Source organism: Pelophylax lessonae (assembly GCF_965119305.1).
Source record: "Pelophylax lessonae genome assembly, chromosome: 1".
In the NCBI taxonomy this organism is placed as follows: Eukaryota; Metazoa; Chordata; class Amphibia; order Anura; family Ranidae; genus Pelophylax; species Pelophylax lessonae.
In genome coordinates, this window is record NC_138768.1 from 435,092,470 (window position 1) to 435,120,388 (window position 27,919).

General features: G+C 44.0%; 1 protein-coding gene across 1 annotated transcript in view; it reads right to left on the bottom strand.

Annotated features, from left to right (window-relative positions):
- Nucleotides 1-27,919, bottom strand: part of FRMPD1 (FERM and PDZ domain containing 1) — a 293,024-nt gene that overhangs the window by 68,927 nt on the left and 196,178 nt on the right. The window contains exons 4-6 of the mRNA XM_082269596.1: nt 27,125-27,227; nt 24,249-24,294; nt 26-130 (exon numbers count right to left, since the gene is read on the bottom strand). Coding sequence (XP_082125722.1) covers nt 26-130; nt 24,249-24,294; nt 27,125-27,227 — 254 coding nt within the window. The remainder of the gene's footprint in view (nt 1-25; nt 131-24,248; nt 24,295-27,124; nt 27,228-27,919) is intronic.

Here is a 27,919-nt window from a genome sequence, read left to right on the forward strand (position 1 = left end):
ACCTATAATATGAAAAACCATTCACCTGAGTGTGTCCATTGACAATCACTTCTTCTGCAAATCTTACTTTTACCGGATTACTTTTTAATCTGGCCCTCTTTTCCGCAGTAAGAAAAGAAGATTTGGGGCTCTGTGTAAAACAGAATAAAGTTAGTGAACATCAGCTGTTACCTAGTTTTCACATCTTATGCTGACTATACACATTACAGTCTGAATGTACAATATCTTTTAGATCTACCAACAACTTTGTCATGAACGTGCTTGATAAATCTACAGAATATTATATAAAGATTGTACAATTTATTTAGTAATGTAAATGGCCAAATTACAATGTACACATACAAGGATAAGAGAACTTTATAAAATACTGTGCCTTAATTAAAGTGAGCATGTGGGCTCACTTCCCCTTCTAAAGTAACACTAGCATTATACAACAAGCATTGCCACATCCTCAAAATTACCATAATATAACATCACAAGGGAGACTAACCAGAATGAAGAATGAGGCAAACTAAATAGTGAATCAGCTTCATGTGGGTTGAAGCTCTAACCTGGAATAATAATTCCCTCCCTCAATACTAATTTTATGTTGCAGTAAATTTTGTTTTATTAACCGATAGAAACAATATGCATACATCTGTATCAGTAACAATACGTTTGATATATGTACAAAATGTTATCTATAATCGACACATGATAGAGAATAGATAAAAAAAAACATAATAATGTAACACAATTTAATAAAAAAAGAAATAGGAAAAAGAAGTAAAAGCTGGGTTTGCAGTAATTCTGTTAATTACTAAAAGTGTATTCCTAGTAACCTTATCAAAATGTCTTGCGTAATTTACTTAGGAGCTGCTTTGTAGACAGTTAAACATTTTGATATGATAGTGATGTTATAAAGAAAGAAAAGTTTTAAAATACAGTTCAACTGAGCAATAAACTTTGAGATGAGTTAAGTATTTATCCCAGGGCTTCCAAAGTTTATGAAATTCAAGGTTTATAAAGTTTGCATAGTATTTAGCCCATTTTTTGGGGTTAGGTAGGTTATTCCTTGTCCACAAGTTGGGAGTCAGTGACTTAGCTGTGATTAAACATCAGTTAATAACAGTTTCTTGAAGGCTTTAGTTTGAGTTATAATGTAGGAACGTAGCTTAAAGCCTAACTCCACTTTTGTTGAGAAAAAAAACATTCCCCTCTGGATGATCTCTGTACATTGGAAGGATTTTAACAAACCTTGTTGCAGATTCCTAATTTTTGTTATTCTGAAGAAATCATTGTTTGTTTATCTGTGCCTCTGTGCTGAGTGGGTCAAATGAGAGTGGTTTCATAATTATCTATCAGCTGTGGCAGCTGCAGGGCTCTAATGAGGAAAGCTGCTGGGCCTGCATCCCTTTAGATGTGTTCCTATTGGGAGTATCTCACCAAAAATTATATTTTTGTTGCAGGGGATGCCAGAAATCTGACTTGTATCTTAGGCAGACTTCTGGGAAATATGGGGAGCCAATCACACAAGTAGGAAATTATGTTTCTGGGGTATGGTCAGTACACATTCTGTGTACAGAACAGCTCCAGGTAGCCATATTGCATTGCATTTTCCGAAAATTACAACAGCTGCAGATTGAAAAGGAAAGGTAATTTTTAATAACTTTCAATTACAATATAATTTGTGTCGCAATTTTATACGGTATATTGTTTTTTCTTTATTTGCTGATTTTTTCACCCATAAAAGGGGAGTTACCCTTTAATGTTTTTGAAAATCATCTTTCCATTTCAATTTGTGCCCCTTTATTTTCAAAAACTATAAAGATTGAGTAAATACATTGCCTTAGAAAATATGGTATATTTGACAATCTGTAGTTCAGACTTTATCAACCAAGGTACAATCTGAGTTTATCAGGGGTACCATCAAAAATGAATTAAAAAAATTAAAAATCAACAAACTATGATGTGACATGTCCCCATCGCTGCTTGCGATGAAGGAGAAGGTGAGCTCCACTGGCAACTTGTCTGTGAAATCTTGCTTCATTCACAAGTCTCCCCTTGCCATGCTGAAGTTTTCTTGTGCTTTGTTGTATGTTGCAGAGGAAAAATAGGAGTTTTGACTTACCTGTTAAATCTCTTTCTTGAAATACTGTACAGGACACCAGCTTATTCATAGACTACTGGGTAATATGCTGCCACCTTCAGGTGATTGGACACTGACAAACAAAGTTGAAAGGACAACTCTATATAACTCCTCCCACTCCTCCCAGTCCCCACAATCCTCTTTTTTTTTTAGCAAGCAATTGGAAGAAATCACAGAAACCGATGGTAGCATTTTACACCTAATTCAAAAATCCTATTATAGTACAGCACACAGGCTTACTCATAGACTACTGAGATGTCCAAAAGCAATACAAATGAGGGATGGACAACACAGCAAATAAATGCCAACAGGACCAGGGAACAAAAGTAAAAAAAAACTAAACTCAGAGCAGCTTGAAGCACCTAGCAGACAAAGCTGGCTTCAGAGGAAGTCTGAATATCTACCTGGTAAAATGTAACAAATGAATGAACAGAGGACCAGGCTCTGCAAATCTGGGAAACATTTGCCTGATGCTAAAAAGCCCAATGGATCTGGTGGTGTGTGTCCTAACAGGGAAGGGAGGAACTTTATCCATCAAAGTGTAGACTTAAACAATGAGTCTGCCAGAAAACACAGAGGCAATCCCATTCTCGAAAGGAAGCTGAGAGGAAGCTTGCACAGCACACACCAAACAGTGAAGAGAAACTCTCAGAGGGAAAGAAGGACAATGTCCTGGAAGGGAAGCCATTCCCTTCACTCAGTAGACAGAATACGCCTATTACCTAACCAAGAAAAGACTGGGAATTACCTAACTAAGAAAAAACTGGGAATTGTTGGGCCTGGTAGGGGAATTATGGGGCTGTTCTACCAATTTTGTTGCCAGTATCCACAGGGCCGGCCCTACCATGGGTCCCAGTGGGTCCATTGGACCCAGGCAGCTCTTAGACAGGGGCAGCAAAATGAAGCCCAAGATTTTTTTCCAGCAGTTTTGTGTGTCATCAGTTTGCGGGGCATTACGGGTGGCATTTTCCCATCTCATACTGCCGCCTGTGGTGCAAACTGATGAATATGTTGAATATGAATATGTTGAGGAGGGTTCAGTGCAATGACGTCAGACATACAAAATAATACTGGAGTTTGTGGTTTGGAATTGATTATAATGGTATGTCATATAATTGGGCATGTAGACAAGGTGCTGTTGCATATAAATCTGACTTCCTGATAAATTTAATTTTATTTTTAATTATCATGATATAAAATAAAATTGCGTGGGCTTTTTGGTGGGCATGATCTTTTTTTTGGGGAAGGGGGAGGGCAGCATTTCATTTTTTGGACCCAGTCAGCACAATGTCTTGGGCTAGCCCTGAGTATCCAATTCCCTGAAAGTGGCAGCATATAACCCAGTAGTCTATGACTAAGTCTGTGTCCCGTACTGTACGATTAATAGAATTATATTCCTTGTAAGTTCCGAGTGTACTTGCAAATGGAATTTCCCACTCTTCTGTAAACAATGCCAAAAGTAAACAAACTACCATAGCAAAAGTAGTAGATGGCCACGCCAACATTCGTATAAATATCTTTATTTCTTGCACAGGAGTGGATAAAATGCTTACATGTTTTGGCAAGTAGCCTTGTTCACAGCAAAATACACACCAAAAACAAAGACCATATATACTATTACAAACTCCCCCTACTCGTGGGCTGTATCGCAATGATCACAATTATTAAAATCAAGAGTAGGTGTATGTCATTATAAAGAAAAGATGTAGGCATGGATCTTTGTTGTAGTCAAAATGAAGACCTTATACACAAAAACACAAACCGATACAGATTGGTATTAAATAACTTATGTAGAAAACACACATTAAAACCCTGGACAAATGAATGGCCTTAGGAGGGGGGCACATGAGTGTAGACCTACCAAAGGATTTACAAATGTTTCCCTTATTTAAGAAAGAGATCCATATCCCACCTGGGGTTGAGTCCGGCTGGTGTTCTAGTTCCCAGGGAAATGATTCACCACACCTCCTATTCCCGAAGTATGCGGGAGCTCTCTTAACCCTCTCTAGAACACTTAAAGTAAACGCATTCATTTTAACAGCATGTATATATTTGAAATGCCTAGATCCATTAGATACATTTTTATCATTATTATAGGCAGTAACCTTATAGTGTTCAGTCATTCTGGTTCGAAGGTGTCTGGAGGTGCATACAGGCGGTCCCCGGGTTGCAAACAAGATAGGGACTGAAGGTTTGTTCTTAAGTTGAATTTGTTTGTAAGTCAGAACAGGTACATTTTTTAAGTTTAGCTTCAGCCAAAAGAATAATTTTTACGTTTTTTGGATAGCATAGGGAAGGGTTAACACCCCTGTAGCATTTGTTTTTGCTGTCTGTGCCCCTATTCAGAAGATTTCACCTTACTTTCTGTCCCTGTGACAATTGGATTTTGAGAATTTGGGGTTGTTGTGGAAACAAGGATTGGTGATAAAGCTTCAGTGGAGACACCTTATCACGTACCTGGTGAAGACTGGAATGTTGTGGAGGCCTCTCTTGCTCCTCCCGCCTGACACTCCTGAAGGAGGGAACAGAGTGTGTAAGGCGAGGAGTGGCACGAGTGCCGTAGCGGCTAGCTGGTGGTGTTCACTCCGTAGGTGGGTACAGCTGGTAGTTGCAGTCCTTGGAACAGGGTGCAGTGGCAGCTTGGCACCAAAGCGTGGGAGCAGTAGCCAGCGGAAACTGGGCAGTGAGGTACAGAATCTGCAAGCAAGCAAGTCCAGAAGATAAGCCAAGTTCGATAACAGCCGGGCAGCACGGTACAGGGTAAGCAGGCAGATCAGATCCGTTTAAGCTAGTCAAGGTCAGGGTAGTAAGCAACAGAGCAGAAGCACGGGCAGAGGCAAAGTCCAAAGGCAGGCCGGGTCATACACAGGTGAGAAGTAACAACAGATCAGGTCTCAGAACCACGGGAACAAGCTGAAGACCCTTCAGCAACTGCTCACAGTACTAGAGCAGTTTAAATAGGCCACTGGGAGCCAAATGCTAATTGGTGAGTGCAGGTGTGCAATGTGCACGGGTGTGAGCGAAAGTCCGTACTGGCCTTCTGGTGGAGGAAATCCGGTTTACCTTACATGGGCAGCCTCCGGATGCCCATCTGAGACATCTTCGCAGGATGAGCTTGGAAAAAAGTTTTCACCAGTCTTGGGGCATGAACATTAGCTTCAGGCTCCCACGAGTTTTCCTCAGGATCATAACCTTTCCACTTGATTAAATATTGGGTACCTCCTCTCCCTCTCCTACAATCCACAATGGCCTCAATTTCATACTCCTCTTCATTGTCAATCATGATTGGTGCTGGAGGGTCCGGATTACGGGCAGGAAAGGGATCTGGTACAGCAGGCTTTAGCAGGGACACATGAAAAACTGGGTGAATCTTGTACTTCTCAGGTAGAAAAAGTTTATAAGCTGTCGGATTTATCATTCTTTTTACAGCAAATGGACCGATGTACTTGGGGGCCAATTTCTTGGAAGGACAGGCCATCTTCAAATTAGTGGTTGATAACCAAACCCTGTCCCCTGGCTTGAGATCCAGATCACCCCTTCTCTTTTTATCAAAGTATTTTTTGTTGTCTTGTTGAGCTTTGGCAATAGCTTCCTGCAGAAGTTTATTGTTGATTTGTAGAAACCTCAGTCACTCCTGGACCGCTGGAACAGGTAAATCAAAGACTGCATCAGGTAAAAAAGAAGGATTGAATCCGAAGTTTCGCAAAGAATGGAGTTTGACCAGTAGCCGAGTGGACAGAATCATTGTAAGCGAACTCTGCTAGAGGAAGGAGCGAAGCCCAATCATCCTGCGAGAAAGAAGAAAAACACCGAAGGTATTAGGGTCTGGTTGGTTCGTTCCGTCTGACCATTCGTCTGGGGATGATATGCTGAAGAAAACCATGTCTCAATCTTAAGTGCCTTACAAAGTTCTTTCCAGAATTTGGACGTAAACTGGACCCCTCGGTCAGACGTTATGCTCTGAGGAACCCCATGCAACCGCACTATTTCTTTGACAAATGCTTTTGCAGTCTCTGGAGCAGATGGTGTTCCAATCATTGGTACAAAGTGTGCCATCTTTGATAGCCTATCAATGATCACAAAAATAGAAGTAAAGTTTTCAGATACTGGGAGCTCGACAATAAAGTCCATATTAATCATCTCCCAGGGCTTGGTAGGAATGGACAAAGGCCTTAATAGGCCCCAAGCTTTAGTCTTGTCTCCTTTGTTTCGAATAAAGGTTTCACAAGTCTTCACGTAATCCTGGCAATCCGACCTCAGACTAGGCCACCAAAAAGACCGTTGTAAAAGTTCCAGAGTCTTGCGCATCCCAAAATGCCCTGCCAAAGGGTGGTCATGGCACAAATTTAAGACTGACTGGCGAAGACTTGAAGGTACAAAAACTTGTTGCTCATGGACGAACAATCCATCCCGTTCTTGCAATTGTGAATCACATGGTGGACCTTCCTCCTTTGATGCTTGTTTGAGCTGTGACACAAAATCTCCTTGCAGTAACAGAAAATTTTGTGAGGATAGGATGGTGTCAGGTTGAGTAGCTTCCTTTTCTTCCAGAAACATACCTGACAGGGCATCAGGTTTCCCATTCTTAGAACCAGGTCTGTAGGTTATGTGAAATGAGAATCTTGAAAAAAAATAAGGCCCACCTGGCCTGACGGGGTCTTAGACGCTTAGCTGTACGGAGATACTCTAAATTTTTGTGATCCGTGAAAATCAGGATTGGATGACTTGCTCCCTCAAGCAGATAACGCCATTCCTCCAGTGCAGACTTGATGGCGAGTAACTCATGGTCTCCCACATCATAATTTCTCTCTGATGGACTGAGTTTTCTTGAGAAGAAAGCCACGGGATGTAGAAGAGACTTAGTGCCTTGTCCCTGAGATACGATAGCACCAACTGCATTTTCCGAAGCATCGACTTCCAGGACATAAGGTAATGCAGGATCAGGATGTTGCAGATTTGGTGCTGATGTAAAGAGAGCTTTTAATTTATCTAAGGCAAGTTGCACTGCCGGAGTCCACTGAAATCGGGTGTTTTGTTTAGTAAGCTGTGTGATGGGGCTGATGATAGCTGAGAAGTTCTTCATAAATTTACGATAAAAGTTAGCAAATCCAACAAATCTCTGCACTCCTTTTCGATCTGCTGGCACTGGCCACTCAAGAATGGCACTAACTTTTTGTGGGTCCATTGCAATGCCTGATGTTACGATAATAAGCCCCAGAAACTGGATTGTTTCTTTCTCAAATTCACACTTCTCAGGTTTGGCGTATAACCGATGTTCCCGGAGACGGTTGAGGACCTTTTTAACGTGCAGCCGGTGTTCTTCAATGGAAGGGGAGAAAATGAGTATGTCATCAAGGTACACAATCATGAAAAGGTCAAGGAAATCCCTAAAGATATCATTGACGAAATGCTGGAACGTTGCTGGGGCATTACACAGTCCAAAGGGCATGACTAAATACTCAAAATGCCCAAAGCAGGACCGGAAAGCTGTTTTCCATTCATCCCCCTTCTGGATCCTTACTAGGTTATATGCACCTCGAAGGTCAAGCTTTGTGAACACTTTCGCTGTTCTGAACTGCTGGAAAAGTTCTGGAACAAGAGGAAGAGGGTATTTGTTTTTAATTGTTATTTTGTTTAGCTCTCTATAGTCCACACAGGGTCTCAAGGTGTGATCCTTCTTTTCAACAAAAAATATTTCAGCCCCAGCGGGGTATGTGGATAAACGGATGAATCCCCTTTCTAGGTTCTCATTAATGTATAGGCGCAATGTCTCAAGCTCAAGTTCTGATAGGGGAAAAATACGTCCGAATGGAATCTCGGCCCCGGGTAACAGTTCAATCGGGCAATCGTACGGCCGATGGGGCGGTAAGGTCTCAGCATTCTTCCTATCAAAAACATCTAAGAAATCATGGTAAGTTAATGGAACATATTGTGAAACTGAAGTCTCTGGTTGCAGTTCCATAAGGGGGGCCGAGGTGGTGACCGTATTGGGAAAACAATGTTGCTGGCAGTAGGTGGTAGGGAATAAAAAAACAGCTCCAGACTATCAGTTTATTTGGGGATTGTGTGCCTGCAACCACGGAATGCCCAGGATGATGGGGAACAAAGGTGATGGGATAATGTCCAGGGTTAGGTATTCTGAATGATTAGAGGAGGTTAATGCCAGTAGCGGACAAGTTTCTTGTGTGATAGGATCTGACTTGACCAAATGAATCTTCAGATGCTGCATTTTAGCTTGCAGTGGGACCTTATGTTGTTCAGCAAATGAATAGTCCATAAAACAACTGCAGGCCCCGGAGTCAATAATGGCTTGAGTTTGGATGCTCCCTCCAGGTAGCTGCAGGGAGAGAGTCAGCAAAAGGTGAGAGGAGATGGTCTTCAGAGGATATCTGGAAGTATCAGAAACAAGGACAGTCTTACGTGGTCTAATCAGGCAGTCACGCAGAAAGTGACCAATGCCCCCACAGTAAAGGCATAAGTTGTTCTGCTTGCGTCTAAGTCTTTCCTTGGCTGACAGAGGTGAACGAGAAAGTCCCAACTGAACAGACTCAACCTTGAAAGAGGATGGTGGCGGAGCTGGGGATACAGGTGCTGCTGGTGTCCATGTAGGTGGAATGTTTCCAGATTTTTCTGCCCTCCTCTCTCGGATTCTGCGATCAAGCTGAATAGCAAGCTGGATCAAGTTTGAGAGCGTAGTTGGTGGATCTAGTCTGGCAAGTTCATCTTTAAGAGCCTCTGAAAGACCCAAACGAAACTGGTACTGCAAGGCTGCATCATTCCAGGCAGTGTCAGAACTCCATTTGCGGAACTTAACAACATAGTCCTCCACAGGCTGAAGCCCTTGCTGGAGTTTATGTAGAATAGCTTCTGCTGTGGAGGTCCGTTGGGGATCATCATAGATCTGGGCCAAGGCTTCAAAGAAGGAAGAGACTGATGCAAGAACTGGGCTGGCCTTTTCCAGAAGCTGATGAACCCATGACTGTGGTTCCTCACGCAAGAGAGAAATGACAAAGCCCACCTTAGTAAATTCAAGGGAGAAAGTTTGTGGTTGTAACCCGAAATACAACTGGCAGGCATGGCGGAAGGCCCGAAACTTATAGCGATTTCCTGAAAAGCGTTCCGGGGTAGGTACCCGAGGCTCCGGGGGAGGAACCATTACTGTAGATGCAGGAGCTGGAGCAGGAACAGTAGCTGAAGTGCCAGATACTGAAGCTTGAGATACAATGGGCAGGGAGAGTAAATGACCTTCAATCCGGAAGTAATTCTCCTGGAGTCCGGTCACCACTTGGATTAAGGCTGTGATTTGTTGGCACTTGGCTTCAAGCAGAGAGGAGCCTCCTCCAGTCTCAGTCATGGCTGAATGGTACTATCACGTACCTGGTGAAGACTGGAATGTTGTGGAGGCTTCTCTTGCTCCTCCCGCCTTACACTCCTGAAGGTGGCAATAGAGAGTGTAAGGCGAGGAGAAGCACGAGTGCCGTAGCGGCTAGCTGGTGGTGTTCACTCCGTAGGTGGGTACAGCTGGTAGTTGCAGTCCTTGGAACAGGGTGCAGTGGCAGCTTGGCACCAAAGCGTGGGAAAAGTAGCCAGCGGAAACCGGGCAGTGAGGTACAGAATCAGCAAACAAGCAAGTCCAGAAGATAACCAAGGTTGATAACAGCCGGGCAGCGCGGTACAGGGTAAGCAGGCAGATCAGATTGTCACGGAACCATGAACCAGACGTACAACAACAGATAAGTGAAAATAAGAAGGCTTTATTGAAAATCAAGCTGTAAAGCAAAAGTCCAAACGGATGGCGAAACCGAGGCAGAGTCCTTGCGAAGCCAGAGGTCAGGAACCAGGAGGGTAGTCAGACGAAGCCAGGATCAGGAACCAGCAGGGTAGTCAGACGAAGCCAGGATCAGGAACCAGCAGGGTAGTCAGACGAAGCCAGGATCAGGAACCAGAAGCAGCAGCAGTCTTAGAAGCATGTGAACACAGGAGGACCAAGCAAGGAACTGAAGCCACAGACCTCCTATATATATGAGCTAGGCATCCAGCTCCTCCCAGTGGGAAGGAGGAGCCGCAGGGTGGGAGGCTACAAGAAACCCAGAAACCAAGATGGCCGCCAGCACATGTCAAACGAAGGAGAACAGCAAGAAGGTAAGACCATGACAGCACCTCCCCCTCAAGGGCCCCTCCTCCGCGGAGTAAAGAACGGTTTCTGAGGGAAGCGTGCGTGGAAGGCTCGGAGCAAGGCAGGAGCATGGACATCTGCGGAGGGAACCCAGGAACGCTCCTCTGGACCATAACCACGCCAATGAACCAAAAACTGCACCCGACCGCGGACCAGGCGTGAGTCCAGGATATTGCTCACCTCATACTCCTCACGATTGCCCACTTGGACCGGACGAGGCCGAGGAACCGTGGAAGTGAAACGATTACACACCAGTGGCTTCAACAGGGAGACATGAAACACGTTGGAGATCCGCATGCCAGGAGGAAGTGCAAGGGCATAGGCTACCGGGTTTACCCTGCGAAGCACTCGGAAGGGACCAACAAAGCGAGGCGCCAGCTTGGGAGTGGGCACTCGAAGGTTGAGGTTGCGGGTGGACAACCATACACGGTCTCCGGCCTGGTAGGAAGGAGCAGGCGCTCGTCTGCGATCAGCCTGGAGTCTCTGGCGCTGCGCAGAGACCTCAAGGGACTTCTGGATCTGTACCCAAGAAGCACGTAGGATGGAAAGGTGATCCTCCACAGCCGGAATATCCTGGGGAGAGAATACCTCCGGTAACACGGCAGGTTGGAACCCATAATTGGCCATGAAGGGAGACGTCCCAGAGGAAGAGTTCACCGCCGTGTTCCTGGCAAACTCAGCCCAAGGCAGGAGGTCAACCCAATTGTCTTGGTGATCGGAGACATAGCAACGAAGGAATTGCTCCAAGGCCTGATTGGATCGTTCTGCGGCCCCATTGGACTGAGGGTGGTAGGCCGAGGAGAAGGAGAGATGAATCCCCAACTGGGAGCAAAAGGCGCGCCAGAACCTGGACACAAACTGACTCCCCCGATCCGACACAATCTCCTTGGGCAAACCGTGCAACCGGAAGACCTCCCTGGCAAAAATCGTGGCCAACTCCTGTGCAGAGGGTAACTTCTTGAGAGGAACACAGTGGCACATTTTGGAAAACCGATCCACAATCATGAGAATGACCGTATGGCCTCGGGATGCAGGGAGGTCCACAATGAAATCCATCCCCAGGTGTGACCATGGGCGCTCCCCGGTGGCTATGGGTTGCAGAAGGCCCAACGGAAGGTGCCGAGGGGACTTACTCTGGGCACAAATGGAGCATGCCGCTACATATGCGGCGATGTCGGAACGTAGGGAAGGCCACCAGAACAGACGTGAAACAGCCCAGGACAGCTGATTCTTTCCAGGATGCCCCGCGGTCTTGGAGTTATGGTAGGTTCGCAACAACCGAGTGCGCAACTCCTCAGGCACAAAACATCTGCCGTTGGGTCTCCCAGAGGGAGCACCAGATTGAGCCGCCAAAATCTGCTCACCCAGGGGAGAGGTCAGGCTGGTGCGAATGGCGGCCAGGATCTGATTCGGAGGTATGACCGAAGTCGGAATCGACTCCTCCCTGGACAGGTCGGAGTACTGCCGTGATAAGGCATCCGCCCTGATGTTCTTGGAACCGGGTAGGTAGGAGACCACGTAATTAAAACGTGACAAGAACAGAGCCCATCTGGCCTGACGTGGTGTTAATCTCTTGGCCTCAGAAAGGTAGGTCAGATTCTTGTGGTCCGTCAGGATGAGGACCGGAACCACCGAACCCTCGAGCAAGTGCCTCCATTCTTTAAGGGCCTGCACGATGGCCAATAACTCCCTGTCACCAATCTGATAGTTGCACTCCGCGGAAGACAGTTTCCGGGAGTAAAACCCACAAGGAAGCAGAGGACCCTCTGGTGTTCTACGCTGAGACAGAAGGGCGCCTACTCCCGTCTCAGACGCGTCCACCTCGAGGACAAAGGGCAACCCAGGGTTGGGATGCGACAGAATCGGAGCCGACACAAAGGCGGACTTTAGAGCCTCAAAAGCTCGGATGGCCTCGAGCGGCCAGACCTGGGAATTACTGCCCTTCCTGGTCAGATCCGTGAGAGGCTTGGCTAGCATGGAAAAGTCCCTGATGAACTTCCGATAATAATTGGCGAAGCCCAAAAAGCGCTGCAGGGAGCGAAGACCACTGGGCTGGGGCCACTGTAAGACAGCCGAAACCTTCTCAGGATCCATGGAGAACCCCTCAGCGGAAATGATGTAACCTAAGAAGGTTACCTGGGATCGGTGAAATTCGCATTTCTCAAGCTTACCGAACAGCTTGTTCTCTCGTAACCGTTGCAACACTCGTCTGACATCCAGAATGTGGGTCTCCATGGATTCAGAATATACCAAGATGTCATCCAAATAGACCACCACACACTGCTGCAACAGGTCACGGAAAACATCGTTGATGAATTCCTGGAAGACTGCGGGCGCATTGCACAACCCAAAGGGCATAACCAAGGATTCATAATGACCGGTCCTGGTGTTAAACGCGGTCTTCCACTCATCGCCCGCCTTGATCCTTACGAGGTTATATGCCGCCCTCAGGTCAAGTTTGGTAAAGACCGTGGCCCCTTTAAGGCGATCGAACAGCTCGGAAATCAAGGGTATCGGGTAAGCGTTCTTGATCGTGATGCGATTGAGACCCCTGTAATCGATGCAAGGCCTCAACTCACCTCCCTTCTTTTTCACAAAGAAAAATCCAGCCCCTGCCGGGGACGAGGATTTGCGAATGTGTCCGCGTGAAAGCGCCTCCTTCACGTACTCCTCCATGGCCTCACTCTCCGCTACCGACAGTGGATAGACCTTGCCACGAGGAGGAACGGCACCAGGTTGTAACTCGATGGCACAATCGTATGGGCGGTGCGGAGGTAGGGCAACCGCGCGCACCTTATCGAATACATCCCGGTACTCCTCGTATTCAGGAGGCAACAGAGAGTCAGAGGAAGTACACAGCAACTTGACAGACCCATGGATGCAACTAGCCCCACACTGCGGTGACCACGAGAGGATCTCGGCCGATCTCCAATCGAAAGTCGGATTATGCTTCTGGAGCCAGGGGTACCCCAAGACCACCGAGTAGTGTGGAGACGAAATAACCTGGAAGCAGACCGACTCTCTGTGAACGGCACCAATGGCTATCCCCACTGGAAGGGTCTCATGAGTCACGTGTGGCGGCAGAAGGGGTCTGCCGTCTATCGCCTCAAGAGCCAGTGGAGAACCTCGGGCCTGCAGAGGAATGGAATTGGCGGCAGCGAACACACTATCAATGAACAAACCACCAGCACCAGAGTCCACCAACGCCTGGGTCGTCACTGAGCCCCCGACCCAGGAGAGGACAACAGTGATCAGTGGTTTGTCAACACGGGAAACCGGGGACGAGGAGACTCCACCCAAGATCTGCCCCCGACAGGATCTCAGGTGCGAGCGTTTCCCGGACGGTTCGGACATGCCAACCGAAAATGCCCACCGAGACCACAGTACATGCATCGACCCTCGCGTCTCCGGAGTACCCTCTCCCCCTCGGACAGGCGAGCAAAGCCCAGCTGCATGGGTTCACCCCCAGCCAAGTCATCCCCAGGAGGCGTGGGAGGAGAGGGAGGCACGGGTGGGACAGCAAAGGTAGGCGCCAATCTGTTAGGAGGCCTCCGCAGACTCTCCTTAAAGGAAGGTCTCTCCCTGAGTCTGGTGTCAATCAAAATCAGGAAAGAAATAAGAGACTCGAGCTCCACTGGTAGGTCCTTAGCTGCAACCTCATCCTTCAAGGCATCCGAGAGACCATGAGAGAAAGCAGCGACCAGAGCCTCATTATTCCAGCCCACCTCTGCTGCCAGGGTACGAAACTCAATGGCGTATTCAGCTACGGATCGTGAACCCTGTCTGATGGACATAAGGAGCTTCGCAGCAGAGGCAGCACGAGCCGGCACATCGAATACCCTCCGAAGAGAAGCAACAAAACCGGAAAACTCGGCAACCACCGGATTGTTGTTCTCCCATAAAGGGCTGGCCCAGGCCAAGGCCTTGTCCGAGAGCAGCGAAATTAAGAAGCCCACCTTTGATCTCTCAGTAGGAAAGGCATGTGGCAGCAACTCGAAATAAATGCCCACCTGGTTAAGGAAACCTCGGCACTGAGTTGGCTCTCCCCCAAAGCGCTGTGGAAGGGGGGCAGAACCGGTCATACCCCGAAACACCGCAGGCGCAACAACAGGTGTCGGGGTAGACTCTGGCGCAACAACCGGAGCGGCAGTAGGAGCGGGCCCAGGAGCGACAACCGACCCATCGGCAACGGGAGCGAAATGAGCCGTGCGTTCAAGCATGGTTTGCAACGCCATGGCGAACCGACCCAACAGGTGATCCTGCTGATCAAGTCTGGCAACCAGCGTGGGTAGCGAGGATGGCCCTGTACCGTCAGAATTCATGGCTTGGTCCTAATGTCACGGAACCATGAACCAGACGTACAACAACAGATAAGTGAAAATAAGAAGGCTTTATTGAAAATCAAGCTGTAAAGCAAAAGTCCAAACGGATGGTGAAACCGAGGCAGAGTCCTTGCGAAGCCAGAGGTCAGGAACCAGGAGGGTAGTCAGACGAAGCCAGGATCAGGATCCAGCAGGGTAGTCAGACGAAGCCAGGATCAGGAACCAGCAGGGTAGTCAGACGAAGCCAGGATCAGGAACCAGAAGCAGCAGCAGTCTTAGAAGCATGTGAACACAGGAGGACCAAGCAAGGAACTGAAGCCACAGACCTCCTATATATATGAGCTAGGCATCCAGCTCCTCCCAGTGGGAAGGAGGAGCCACAGGGTGGGAGGCTACAAGAAACCCAGAAACCAAGATGGCTGCCAGCACATGTCAAACGAAGGAGAACAGCAAGAAGGTAAGACCATGACACAGATCCGTTTAAGCAAGGCAAGGTCAGGGTAGTAAGCAACGGAGCAGAAGCACGGGCAGAGGGAAAGTCCAAAGGCAGGCCGGGTCATACACAGGTGAGAAGTAACAACAGATCAGGTCTCAAAACCACGGAACAAGCTGAAGACCATTCAGCAACTGCTCACAGTATTAGAGCAGTTTAAATAGGCCACTGGGAGCCAAATGCTAATTGGTGAGTGCAGGTGGCAATGTGCACGGGTGTGAGCGAAAGTTCTGTACTGGCCTTCTGGTGGAGGAAATCTGGTTTACCTTACACACCTTTTTCCCATGAGAACTCTAACAGGAGTGAATTTCCCTTCCTAAGGCTAGATTTCTCCTCACTTCCTGTTGTCTCCCTCCGTTAGTAAGTAGGAGTCGTTTGTAAGTCGGATGTTTGTAACCCGGGGATCGCCTTTATTGAAGTGCTCATAAATGTGCACTCAATGACATATTCTACATTTTGGTACTGCAGTTAATGTAGTTTTGTATTGGTAATTCTCTATCATTGGACAGAGAAACAATAGTGTTATGGTTCTTACTGTGTTTATTGCAATAATGGCATGAATTAGGGCCGCAGCAAAAAGAACCATTTGTTTTCAGCCATGAATTTTGTTGAAAAGATGATTGAAAAAGACTGGGTGACAATATGTTGCCCAGAGTTTTAGCACGTCTACTGGAAAATCTGCAGCCACTACAGAGAACTGAGAAAAGATCTTTATCTGCGGAAAATACGGGAAGATTTTTGCGAATGATATTTCTAACTTGATTAAATTCTCTAGAAAAAGTAGTGACAAAAGTAATAAAATTGTCTGAAGTGGATTTATCCCCCCCGTGGGTGATGTCCTTTTTTATTTCTATTTTTGTCTCTGCTTTCGTTTTTAGCAGTGCTCCTATTGCTGATAAGGGACAGTCTGTCCCTACCAGAAACCATATCAACAGCTCTATTAAAATGCCAATCCTTATAGCCACTGTCCTTTAACCTGGAGGTGATTGTATTGCATTCCCTAGAGAAGCTGCTTGTATTAGAGCAGTTCCTTCTAGCTCTGATATACAGTGCCTTGAAAAAGTATTCATACCCCTTGAAATTTTCCACATTTTGTCATGTTACAACCAAAAACGTAAATGTATTTTATTAAGATTTTATGTGATACACCAACACAAAGTGGCACATAATTGTGAAGTGGAAGGCAAATGATAAATGGTTTTCCAAATTTTTTACTATTAAATATCTGAAAAGTGTGGCCTGCATTTTTATTCAGCCCCCTTTACTCTGACACTCCTAACTAAAAATTTGTGGAACCCAGGCACGGACTGGGACACTAAATAGGCCCGGGCATTTTAGGCTGAGCAGCCCATTTTTTTTTTTTTAAACTCTTTAGTGGTATTCCCGAGTGTGACTCTGGGTTAATTTTCAGTACCAAAAGCGGTAACCCCAAGCCACGCTCGGGATTACCCCAGAATCACACTCACCTTCCCTGCACTCCCCGCCGTCCTGCAGGCATCCTCACACTCTCTCCCCGCTCTGTGCTCTGCAAATACTGGCACTTGCCTTCTGGTTCCCTTCCCTGCGAGCATTGCGACGCAGGGGGGTTGAACCCGCAGCAAATTCAAAATGTAAATACACTAAATGACATGATACAACGCTGGGATCCTAATGGATTACACTGTATCATGCAATTTCACCACAGGATTTCAGCTGGTGACTTTTCCAGTGCCCTGCCTGTGCTTTTCCAGTTCTTTGTGCCTGGAAAATTGAGAATGACCATGGCGTCCAAAAAGCGTTCTTTTTGCGCAAAAGCGCTTTAAGACAAACTGAAAAACAGCGACAGCGAAAACTGAGTTACTTGAAGAACTGAGCGATAGCGATTCATGGGAAAATTCGTCATCGGGTACGGAAAGTGATGACAGCGACGATTCTGATGTCTCTTTCTGGCACATAGCTTATGGAATTGGGAAAGTATATCAAATGATTCTTCAGAATTTCCAACGGAGCTATGTGCATTTAAGAGACATCAGAATCGTCGCTGTCGTCACTTTCCGTAACTGATGGTGAATTTTCCCACAAATCGCTATCGCACAGTTCTTCAATTAACTCAGTTTCGCTGTCTTCCAGTTCGTATAAAAGCTCTTTTGTACAAAAATAACGCTTTTTGGACGCCATGGTCGTTCTCTATTTTCCAGGCTCAAAGAACTGGAAAACCACAGGCAGGGCCCTGGAAAAGTCACCAGGTGCAATCCTGTGGTAAAAATGGCATGATACAGTGTAATCCGTTAGGATCACAGCTTTGTATCACGTCATTTAGTGTATTTACATTTTTGAATTTGCCGCCGGTTCCACCCCCCCTGCATCGCAACGATCACAGGGAAGGGAACCAGAAAGGCATATGCCGGCATTGGCCGAGCACACAGCGGGAGGACGGTGGGAGGATGGCGGGGGAGGACGGTGGGGGATCGCAGGGGAAGGTGTGTTTTATATTTTACTAACAGATTTCCATGCAAAACAATGTACCGATTTTAGCACAGAAATCCTGACATAATCAGACCGCCAGGGAGGATAAACAAAATGACCAATGATGACAACTACCGGTTTCTCTATGTTTTTTAGTTATATTTAGCCTGCACACCCATGCAATCCGATTCTGCAAATTGCGCTGCGTTTTGCAAACCGATTGCAGGGTGTCATTAACCTAACATACACTCCGCAATCAGTTCGCATGGACGGGTTGCTATTTAGATGCGATTTGCATTTAGTGTGAACCCAGGCTAGGAGATAACAGTTAATTTTAGGGTACATTAAAAATATATTACCAATTTTTGGGTAAAATATAAAAGATGAGTTTCTGTCAAGTAAATAAATATCCAACATGTCAAACCTTAAGACTATGCATGCCTGAAAATAGCAACACATTTCAGTACCCTATATTTTCCATAGGCAAAGCTATTAAAGATCATACAGGTCATCATCAGTTCAGAGTTAACCCTGAATATTGATCCTATAATTATTGCTCTCATTCCAGTGTGCAGGGTGATGTATTACACGTGTAGTAAAATCAAGGTTTTGGTTCACAGGCGCCCCCAAAATGTGTATTTAGTTTCGTATGGTGGTGGTGGGATAGGGATGACATCAGTAGCAGTGGTGGCAGTGGGGATAGGGATGACATCAGTGGCAGTGGTGGTGGGGATAGGGATGACATCAGTGGCGGCGGTGATGGAGGGATAGGGATGACATCAGTGGCGGTGGTGGTGGGAATAGGGATGACATCAGTGGCAGTGGTGGTGGGGATAGGGATGACATCAGTGGCAGTGGTAGTGGGGATTGGGGTGACATCAGTGGCAGTGGTTGGGATAGGAATGACATCAGTACCGGTGGTGGTGAGGATAGGGATGACATCAGTGGTGGTGGGGATAGTGATAACATCAGTGGCGGTGTTGAGGATAGGGATTACATCAGTGGGAATGATGAGGTTAGGGGTGACATCAGTGGCAGTGGTGGTAAGTATAGGGATAACATCAGTGGCAGTGGTGGTGGGAATAAGGATGACATCAGTGGCAGTGGTGGTGGGGATAAGGATGACATCAGTGGCAGTGGTGGTGGGAATAGGAATGACAATGTCCACTGCCACTGATGTCATCCCTATCCTCACCACCACTGCCACTGATGTCATCCCTATCCCCACCTCCCCCCCACCACCGCTACTGATGTCATCCCTATCCCCCCCATCACCACTGCCTCATGAGAGGGGGGGGGTTGAGGAGATCAGACAGAGGGAAGGTGGTGGGAGGGATGGGATCAGGCAGAGGGAGGGTGGTGGGAGGGATGGATCAAGCAGAGGGATTGGATCAAGCAGAGGATTGGCAGTGGAGGGGTGGGATCAGGCAGAGGGATGGCCACTCTAATGGCTGTTAGCTGGCCAACTGACTTTCTGCTCTGCCTCCCAACATCACTGGATGGATTCTGCAGCAATAGGCAGAGGGCGGGTGAGCACCCTGGCACCCTACCCCCTACACCCTACTCCCCCTTCCCCCTTTGGCGGGTGGAACATGCGGCCCCCTACAGCGATGGAACAGGCAGGCGGGGCCCCCCCATAGTGGCAGAACTCCAGGGCCCAGTCAGAAGTGGACTGCTGTGAGCCTGATAGTTCTGCCATTGTGTGTGTGTAAATATATATATATATATATATATATATATATATATATATATATATATATATATAAATGTTTTTTGTGTTTGTAATTGTGGTATATGTAGTACAGGCTGGGTAAATGCAGTGCAGTGTTAAAAAATTCATATATACTTTTATACTTTAAATGCAGGACACCTTTTGGGTATATATATTTATATAGGACAATGGAATGGTTTAGTTGCTTAAAAATTGGAGTGGGATCCCCCTCCAAATGGCGACATGTAGAGGTATCATTTAACTGACACAATGCTTCAGTCTTATAATCCTCAGAGGTAAGGATAGCCACTGAGACACCCTTGTCAGCCTTGCATATTACATTATCGCAACGATCCCTAAGATTAAAGAGGGCTCGTCTTTAGTCAAGTTATCTCCAAAAGGGCTGGAGGTAGTAGTAAAACTCTCTTTAAGGCTGAGGAGATCCCTCTCCACTAGACTCTGAAACATTTCAACAGCCGTACTCTGGGTACAACTGTCACTTGAAAATCGGAGTGGGATCCCCCTCCAAACGGAAAGTACCCACGCAAAGTGAGGAACAAGAAGGACTAATAGAGGTGACTGATTGTATAAGCAATGTGACTAATGTCATTAATCTTTCTGATGTTCCTCTAACACCTTCTGAAATCTTACTGCTATCCAAAGGTCTTTTGTTTGCACCTATGTCTCATTTCGATGTGTTTGCAACATTATTAGATGTTAACAGGTTTATTTGCAATATTTTGATTAGAATTTTTTTTTCTAATCCAGTGCAGCCCCCTGAACCCTTTCAAGTGAATTATGCTAACATCAAGATGTTCCAGATAATTTCAATTTTCAGGATCTGTTTGCAAGGGCCACATTTGAGAGGCTTCAATCCAAATCTTCAGGCGGTATGCATGGTATAGGCACAGACACTACTCATGGAGGAATCAGGTATTTCTATCCAGTTTATACCCGGAGTATAGTATATCAGAGCTAGAAGAAACTGCTCTAATAGAGGCAGCTTCTTTAGGGAATGCAATACAATCACCTCCAGATTAAAGGACCGTGGTTATAAGGATTGGCATATTAATAGAGCTGTTCATATGGTTTCTGGTAGGGACAGACTGTCCCTTATCAGCCATAGGAGCACTGCCAAAAATGAAAGCAGAGACAAAAATAGAAATAAAAAGGACATCATCCACGGGGGGATAAATCCACTTCAGACAATTCTGTTACTTTTGTCACTACTTTTTCTAGAGAGTTTATTCAAGTTAGAAATATAATTCACAAAAATCTTCCTGTATTATCAATAGATAAAGATCTTATCCCAGTTCTCTCCAGTGGCTGCAGATTTTCCAGTAGGCATGCTAAAACTCTGGGGAACATATTGTCACCCAGTCTTTTTCCATCATCATTTCATCAAAATTCATGGCTGGAAATAAATGGTTATTTTTGCTGTGACCCTAATTCATGCCGTTGTTGCAATAAACACAGTTAGAGCCACTATTGTTTCTCGATCCAATGGTAGAGAACTCACAATACAAAACTACATTAGCTTCAGTACCAGAAATGTAGTATATGTCCTGGAGTGCACTTTATGTGCATTCCAATATGTGGGGTGCATCCCAGACACCTTTGAAACCGAATTTGGTACTGCCCACAATAATGATCAAAATGTATCTAATGTATATAACCATTTCAAATATGTACATAGAATAAATTTGGGGCGCTACTTATAATAATGATACATAACATGTGTATAAATATATAAACGTGATGAACTTGTACCAAAAACACTCAGTGTTTACATAAACATATATAACTTATTCAAAAAATTTTTTACAAAAAGTGTCCAAAAGTAGGTGAATTTATATTTCTTCCACACCACGTGCTTAAATGTGCTTAATATGCCTTCTCAAACGTGCTCCGCGGACAGCGCTGAATATTGTACATTACACGATTGTAGTGCGTGCCGCTGCAGGCACATTGAAATGTGGGTCTTTTATCTACTGTTAAGCTTGGAAACAAGATGTTTTAATAAACGTTTTGCACGATCATATGCTTTATGCTTTGTTCTGGGGATCCCTATGGGAGATTTAGAGCCTGACTTCATATAAAGGAGGAACATATAAACCTGTCAAGGTCATGGATATTTTGCGAGAATCAATCTTTTCAGAAGATGGGGGATTAAAGTTGAGACCAAAGATCTAAATAAAAGCTGAGAGGGTCCTGGTGGCCCAAATTTATCTGGTGAGTGGCCCCCTTATAATAAGGTGGAGGAGCACCACTAAGGAGCACATTTGAGAAGGCATATTGAGCACATTTAAGCAAGTGGTGTGGAAGAAATATAAAGTCACCTACTTTTGGACACTCTTTGTAAAATTTCGGACACTTTTTGTCTATGTGGGACAGTGTCAAAAGCCTTACTAAAATCTAGATATGCAATGTCTACTGCACCTCCACCGTCAATTATTTTAGTCACCCAGTCAAAAAAATCTATAAGATTTGTTTGACATGATCTCCCTGAAGTAAACCCATGTTGTTTTTCATCTTGCAATCCACAATCCTATCCTTTAATAGGGTTTCCATTAATTTGCCTACTATTGATGTCAGACTCACTGGTCTATAGTTGCTCGATTCCTCCCTACTACCTTTCTTGTGAATGGGCACGACATTTGCCAATTTCCAATCTTCCGGGACGACTCCTGTTACTAATGATTGGTTAAATAAAGCTGTTAATGGTTTTGCCAGCTCACCACTAAGCTCTTTTAATAATTTTGGGTGTATGCAGTATATTTATATTTACAGTATATTTATATGTATATATTGAGTGTTTTTGGTACAAGTTCATGTTTATATATTTATACACATGTTATGTATCATTATTATAAGTAGTGCCTCAAATTTAATCTACAGTATTTACATATTTACTTTGGGGTTCTCCCAAAATTGATGGCAGCTGCATTTTAATATAAACACATAGGAGGCGCCATTTTTCTGCACATTTTCATCAAATATGCACATGCTGTTAATATGAATGCATTTACTTTCAGTGGTCTAAAGAGGGTTAAGAGAGCTCTCCACTGCAGACCTTTTAAAAGAGAGGTGTGGTGGATTTTTTCCCTGGGGACTAGAACAACTGCCAGACTCAATTCCAGGTGGGATGTGGATCTCTTTCTTAAATAAGGAAAACTTTGTGAATTCTTTGGTAGGACTACTCTCATATGCCCCCCTTCTAAGGCCATTCATTTGTCTAGGGTTTTAATGTGTGTTTTCTACATATGCTTTGTAATACCAATCTGTATTGGTTCGTCTTTTTGTATATAAGGTCTTTTTTTTGTCAACAATGAAGGTCCATGCCTACACCTTTTCTTTCTAATAACACACACCTACTCTTGATTTTAAATAATTATGATAATTGCAATACAGCCCATAAGTGGGTAGACTTTGTAGTAGTATAAGATCTATGTTTTTACTGTGTGTTTTTCTGTGGACAAGGCTACTTGGTGAAACATGTAAGCATTTTATCTACTCCTGTGCAAGAAAGATATTCATACGGATGTTGGAGTTGCTAGATACTACTTTTGATTTATGCTAAACTCTGGTGTATTAAGCACACTATAACGAGCCAGAGCACCTGCTTTTGGATTCCATGTGCATTTAATGGATCTGTTCCCTGTTGTGAGCACTACACTTGTTCCCTATTTCCAAACAAATGACCATATTGTTGCATATAAGTGGCATGCGGCCTTTGCAATTTATCTGTTTATTCCATCAATTTCTACCATTTTCAGTTTCAACCAATATGACCTCATACAGTAAGTCACAGGGGTTAGTACTTTTACACCTAAGTGGCAAATGGGAGAACTAAAGTGAAAACATTTTTTTTTCTATTTCTACATAGAATGGAATGTTTAAAATGTTAGATTCTTTAACATCTGTGTCCCATTGTGAAGGTTTTTCTTCCATTCCTAAGTTGTAGACACAACAGGAAGTGAGAAAATCTATCCTAAGGAAGGGGAACCATATCTTAGTTGTCTCCCAACAAGAGCCCTCTTTGAAATTATGTTCCTCAATTCCTTTTCTAATGACAGCTTACATTTTTGGGTTCAGCTGTGACTATAAAAAAGTTAAGAAATGCTGTAATGGGACAGTATCCCTTCCTTCCTGTCTTTTTGCATGTAATGTGTTTTTTTGGGTGGAAAATAAATTGGTAAGCCTCGTGAATTTGCAGGTCAGATATTCTCTGCCCCACTAGCAGGTTTGCTCCCAAAGTCAAATCTTCCATGAATTAATTAAAGCTTTAACTGGAGTAAACTGATTGTATATTTTGCACCAGGAGCTCCCTGTCTGCTTCTTATCCATCCCTGCCAGAATAGGGCCATTGTGTGCATTATCCCAGGCTCAGGTTTTCCATCGATGGTAAGTAACATTTTCATTTTTTTAATTTTAGACTGGGGTGCCTCAAGATTTTCATACTTTTTAAGGATGCACTGGCTGAAGAAATGTTGAGAAATGTTGCTGTGAACAAGAATTCCCAGAATTCTTATTCCCATGCACTTGCATTTGTTTAATCTCTTATCACTCATTCTGAAATATTTCTATAACGGCCAATCTTAATATGTACAAAAGAAAAGTAGGACTTCCAAAAAATTTACCAATATCCTTGCACATGTGTTCATGGTGTAGATGGGTAAAGACTAAGATCCAGGACCGGTTTAGAGAGTAGCGGGGTGAGTTTTGTTTTGGCAACAGGAGTGCAGTTTTCCTCCACAAATAAAACAAGCTTGATATAGTTGTTTATTGGTTGAATTTTTTGTTTCTGTGTCTTTTTTAACCTGACTATGTGACTAGTCCAGTCACCAAGTCAAATTAATTAAATTCAAATAATACACCATTTTGATCAAATAAACCATATAATGCAAAACACAAATGTGGCCCTTCTATGTATAGTTAATAGTTAAACTACAAATAAAAACGCAAATACTTACTGAGGTACTTCGAAGAACTGTTATAATAAGGGTGTCAGCAGAATCCCTGTAACAAAAGCACATATATTTTTTTATACCCCCTATTCTGAACAGAAAAATATTTTACATGTAATACTGTTTACAGCTAGTACTTAATGAATGCAGTTACATATTTTCTAATTTATAGCAGAATTATATTATTTTATTGGTTTCTGAAGTAACAATGCTACTAATGATTTATTATTACAACACTATCCTTAAAATGTAGATCAGAAATGAAAAATATTCCTCCAATCATCTATAATTCATATGAATAAATCATGTTGATCTGTTCTTAGCTGGGTGAGTTTAGTCTGGCAGCAACATGTGGTGTGGGACCAGGAGATTGTACCCAAACTGGAGGAACAGAGCACAGAATTCAGAAAAAGGGTTGAAAGAATACTGAACTGTAGAGTTGTAAGTAAACAGTCAACAAGGCAAATAGCAATCTGCAATCACAACACACTCGTTATATTAACTGCGGCACACTCTTGCGGGAACAGTTCCAAATACTCTTGAAGTAGCAACTCGGTAATCACTGATGGTACAAGAACAAACATAGTAACAAATACAGCAATGTTGGTGGCCCACATCTTTCAGTACTCCATATGTCACACTTGTATGGCTTATATTTCCGAGCACTACATCTGCTAGAGGGAAGGCTGACTGGCAAAGTAATGGCACAAGCAGCTCTTGAGATGTAATAATCTTCCAGTTGATGGGCAGCAGAGCATATATTATTGTCCCTAAGCTTTCTCTCCTCATGCAGTAACCTTTTCCTGAGGCTTGGTTACTGTCCCTGACAAGCATGGTTCCTCTCCCTACTCTAGTCACTTGCATAATGTGTGCCAACCCCAGTAGGGCACTGGTTTTATTTTTAGCACTGCCCATACTAAAGATGACCTCCAAAGGTCACTCAGGGCAGCAGTGTCCAATCAGAGCACAGCTCCCCTGATAACACCTACAGAGACTGTGGAGGAACAATGTTCCTTCTAGCCTAAACTTCCATCTGCATGGCAGCACAGCAATATAGTGTCACCTACAGCACGTAGGATATACTACACCTGCTTACAAACAGGTCTGCAGAATGCTGTTTGGAGCTCATTGATTAAGGACCACCTGATTGAATTCTGTAGGACAACAGTTTTGATACAGAAAAACATTTCTGGCTGATTGTAACCAAACCACTGTATGAAATCACGATAATTTTTTAGTTTTTTAAAATGAGTGTTTAAATTGAAGGTAATTTCTTTGTAAAACAGCATAATTTCTGTGATACTGTATATACAGTAACTGCCATGTTTTTCTATTGATGGCTCCTGCCAAGCTTCTGTGGGAGTGTACATTGCAGGTCGTTTGAAATAGCTCATTGGCACTTCAGATCACAGCAAAGACAAGTATGATATTTCTAGGCTTTGTATTAAAAAGTGTACATTGCAACATGCTTTATTAAAAGAAAAAAATGCTAATAATCAGCAATCGCCAATTTTCAGTTTACTAACGCACTATGCAAAACTTCCACCTAATATTCCTTCAAGGAGAACTCAAAAATGAATAGCTACAAGCAAAAGCATGACAATAACCATAACAAGTCACATGGCTGCTATGGGGTCAGGGAGTTGAAGTGCCCCTTAGAAAATGCATATGAAATCATATGAAGATAACACAGATCCTGTACTATATCATTAAAGTCAGATAGACTGCAGTGAATGCAAACCCGGGCCCCTTGTGAAGTCTCCAAAAAATAAACTGGACAGGAGGAGGCTTCAGGATCAGTCCTAATCACAGCACCCATTGCTTCCTTCCTTTGTTTTGGTCCTTTCTCACGGGCAGTCCATATGTCCGTTTTTCCTCCCATCCGTTTGCGGATGAAAAATGAACATAATGCATGTCAATGGGATTGCGGATGTCAGTGGATGACCATCCGCTGACATCCGATTTGCGTCCTTTCAGTTCTGTTCAGTTTTTTGAGACGGAAGAGAACCCTATTTTACTTCCGTTTAAAAAACGGAACAAACGCAAAAACGGATGTTAGCGGTGTCATCCGCTGACATCCGCAATCCCACAGACATACATTATGTCCGTTCATCATCCGCAAATGGATGGGATGATAAACAGACATACAGAACGGACACTCCAAAGTGTCATCCGTGTCCGTTAAAAAAAAAAAAAGTGCCTGAGCGGATGAAAAAACAGACCGTGCCGTGTGAAAGGACTCTTTAGCTGAACCAATATATTACACTCCAAAAAAATTATAAGTTGATTACAAGAAAATTTCAAGCAACAAAGACAGCAAAGAGTAGTTAGCTTAAAATTAAAGTTAAAAGTTTATTTCCTGCACTGTTGCTCTTTTTATCTTTTTTATCTCTAGCACTGGTCCTAGGTAGTACCTAACCAATTATACTGACAGCTATCCTTTCACTTATATTTGATTTTGGCTTACTTCATGCTAAGATCAGTGACACATATTAGAGTTGACACTGCCAGATGGCATAAAGAGAGGTTGCTGGGGGCCCTATTAAAATTTTCCTATGGGGCCTTATGGCCTGCAGTTACACCTCTGCAAACATGGGCAGATATACTGCATATAGCAATAAAGAGTAGGAGGACTATTAATCCATGTATAATTTATAGAACATAATTGCTACAAAAATTAGACTTGTCTAAGAACAGTATGTTAACATACAAAAAGTTTTTATTCCAATTCCTGTATAAACATCTTTGAACACAAGAACTAGGGTAGTCGCATCCTTTTTCTTTTTCCACTGTCATGCATAATCCAGCATGGTTAATGTACTACTAAAAGCATGCTCCTCTGCACTTAGCGTTAGACAATGGCAACATACAGGATACATTACCTGATCTTGTCGACTGCTTTCTGAGCATGAATGTTTTCCACATTTTCATTGTTTATTGCAGATATCTGGTCACCTGGTAAAAGCTTCCCTTCAGCTGGACCTCCTGTGAAATGTAAAGTGGAAAAGATCAAACATACAGTACATGTCAATAGATTCTCATTCGATTATGCAATTTGATACAATAATTGGGGCATAGCTTGTGCAAGTTGTTTGCTTACTGTAGTTCTCTGAATTTCTGCTTCTCATAGCCACTGTAGTTTTTATTAACATATGCCATTTCACTGTTGAGCTTGAAATGTTAAAAAGCACCCCGGGGCCAGAAGTAGCAATCTTTGAGCTAATAACGCTATCAAGTTAAAACTGCGATGCTAAAAGCCGAACAGTCACCATAATAACTGTAATCTAAATTCTGTGTAATCCACCTCAACCAGATGACAAGAGAGCAACTCAGAGTCAGTAGGAGTGGAAAAGGAGTGCACTTCCTGGACTGTGTGTGTGTAAGTTTCTGTCTATCTGTGTCCGGCATTATCAATCACATTTAGACTTCCAAGGCAAGTTCGGATCTGATTGGTGGCTGTTAGAAGCCTCTTTGTGCTGACAAGGGCAACATAAGCAGGCATATTCCTGGATCCCCAGTTTACCAACAAAAGAGAGAGGGATGAATATGTACATAGAGCAGTGCCTGGATGAAAAACAAAGTACTGAGAAAGTGGCCCATGTTTCCTGTATGCATCTAAAGCAAGGGTCTCCAAACTTTCCAAAGAAAGGGCCAGTTTACCATCCTTCAGGCTTTAG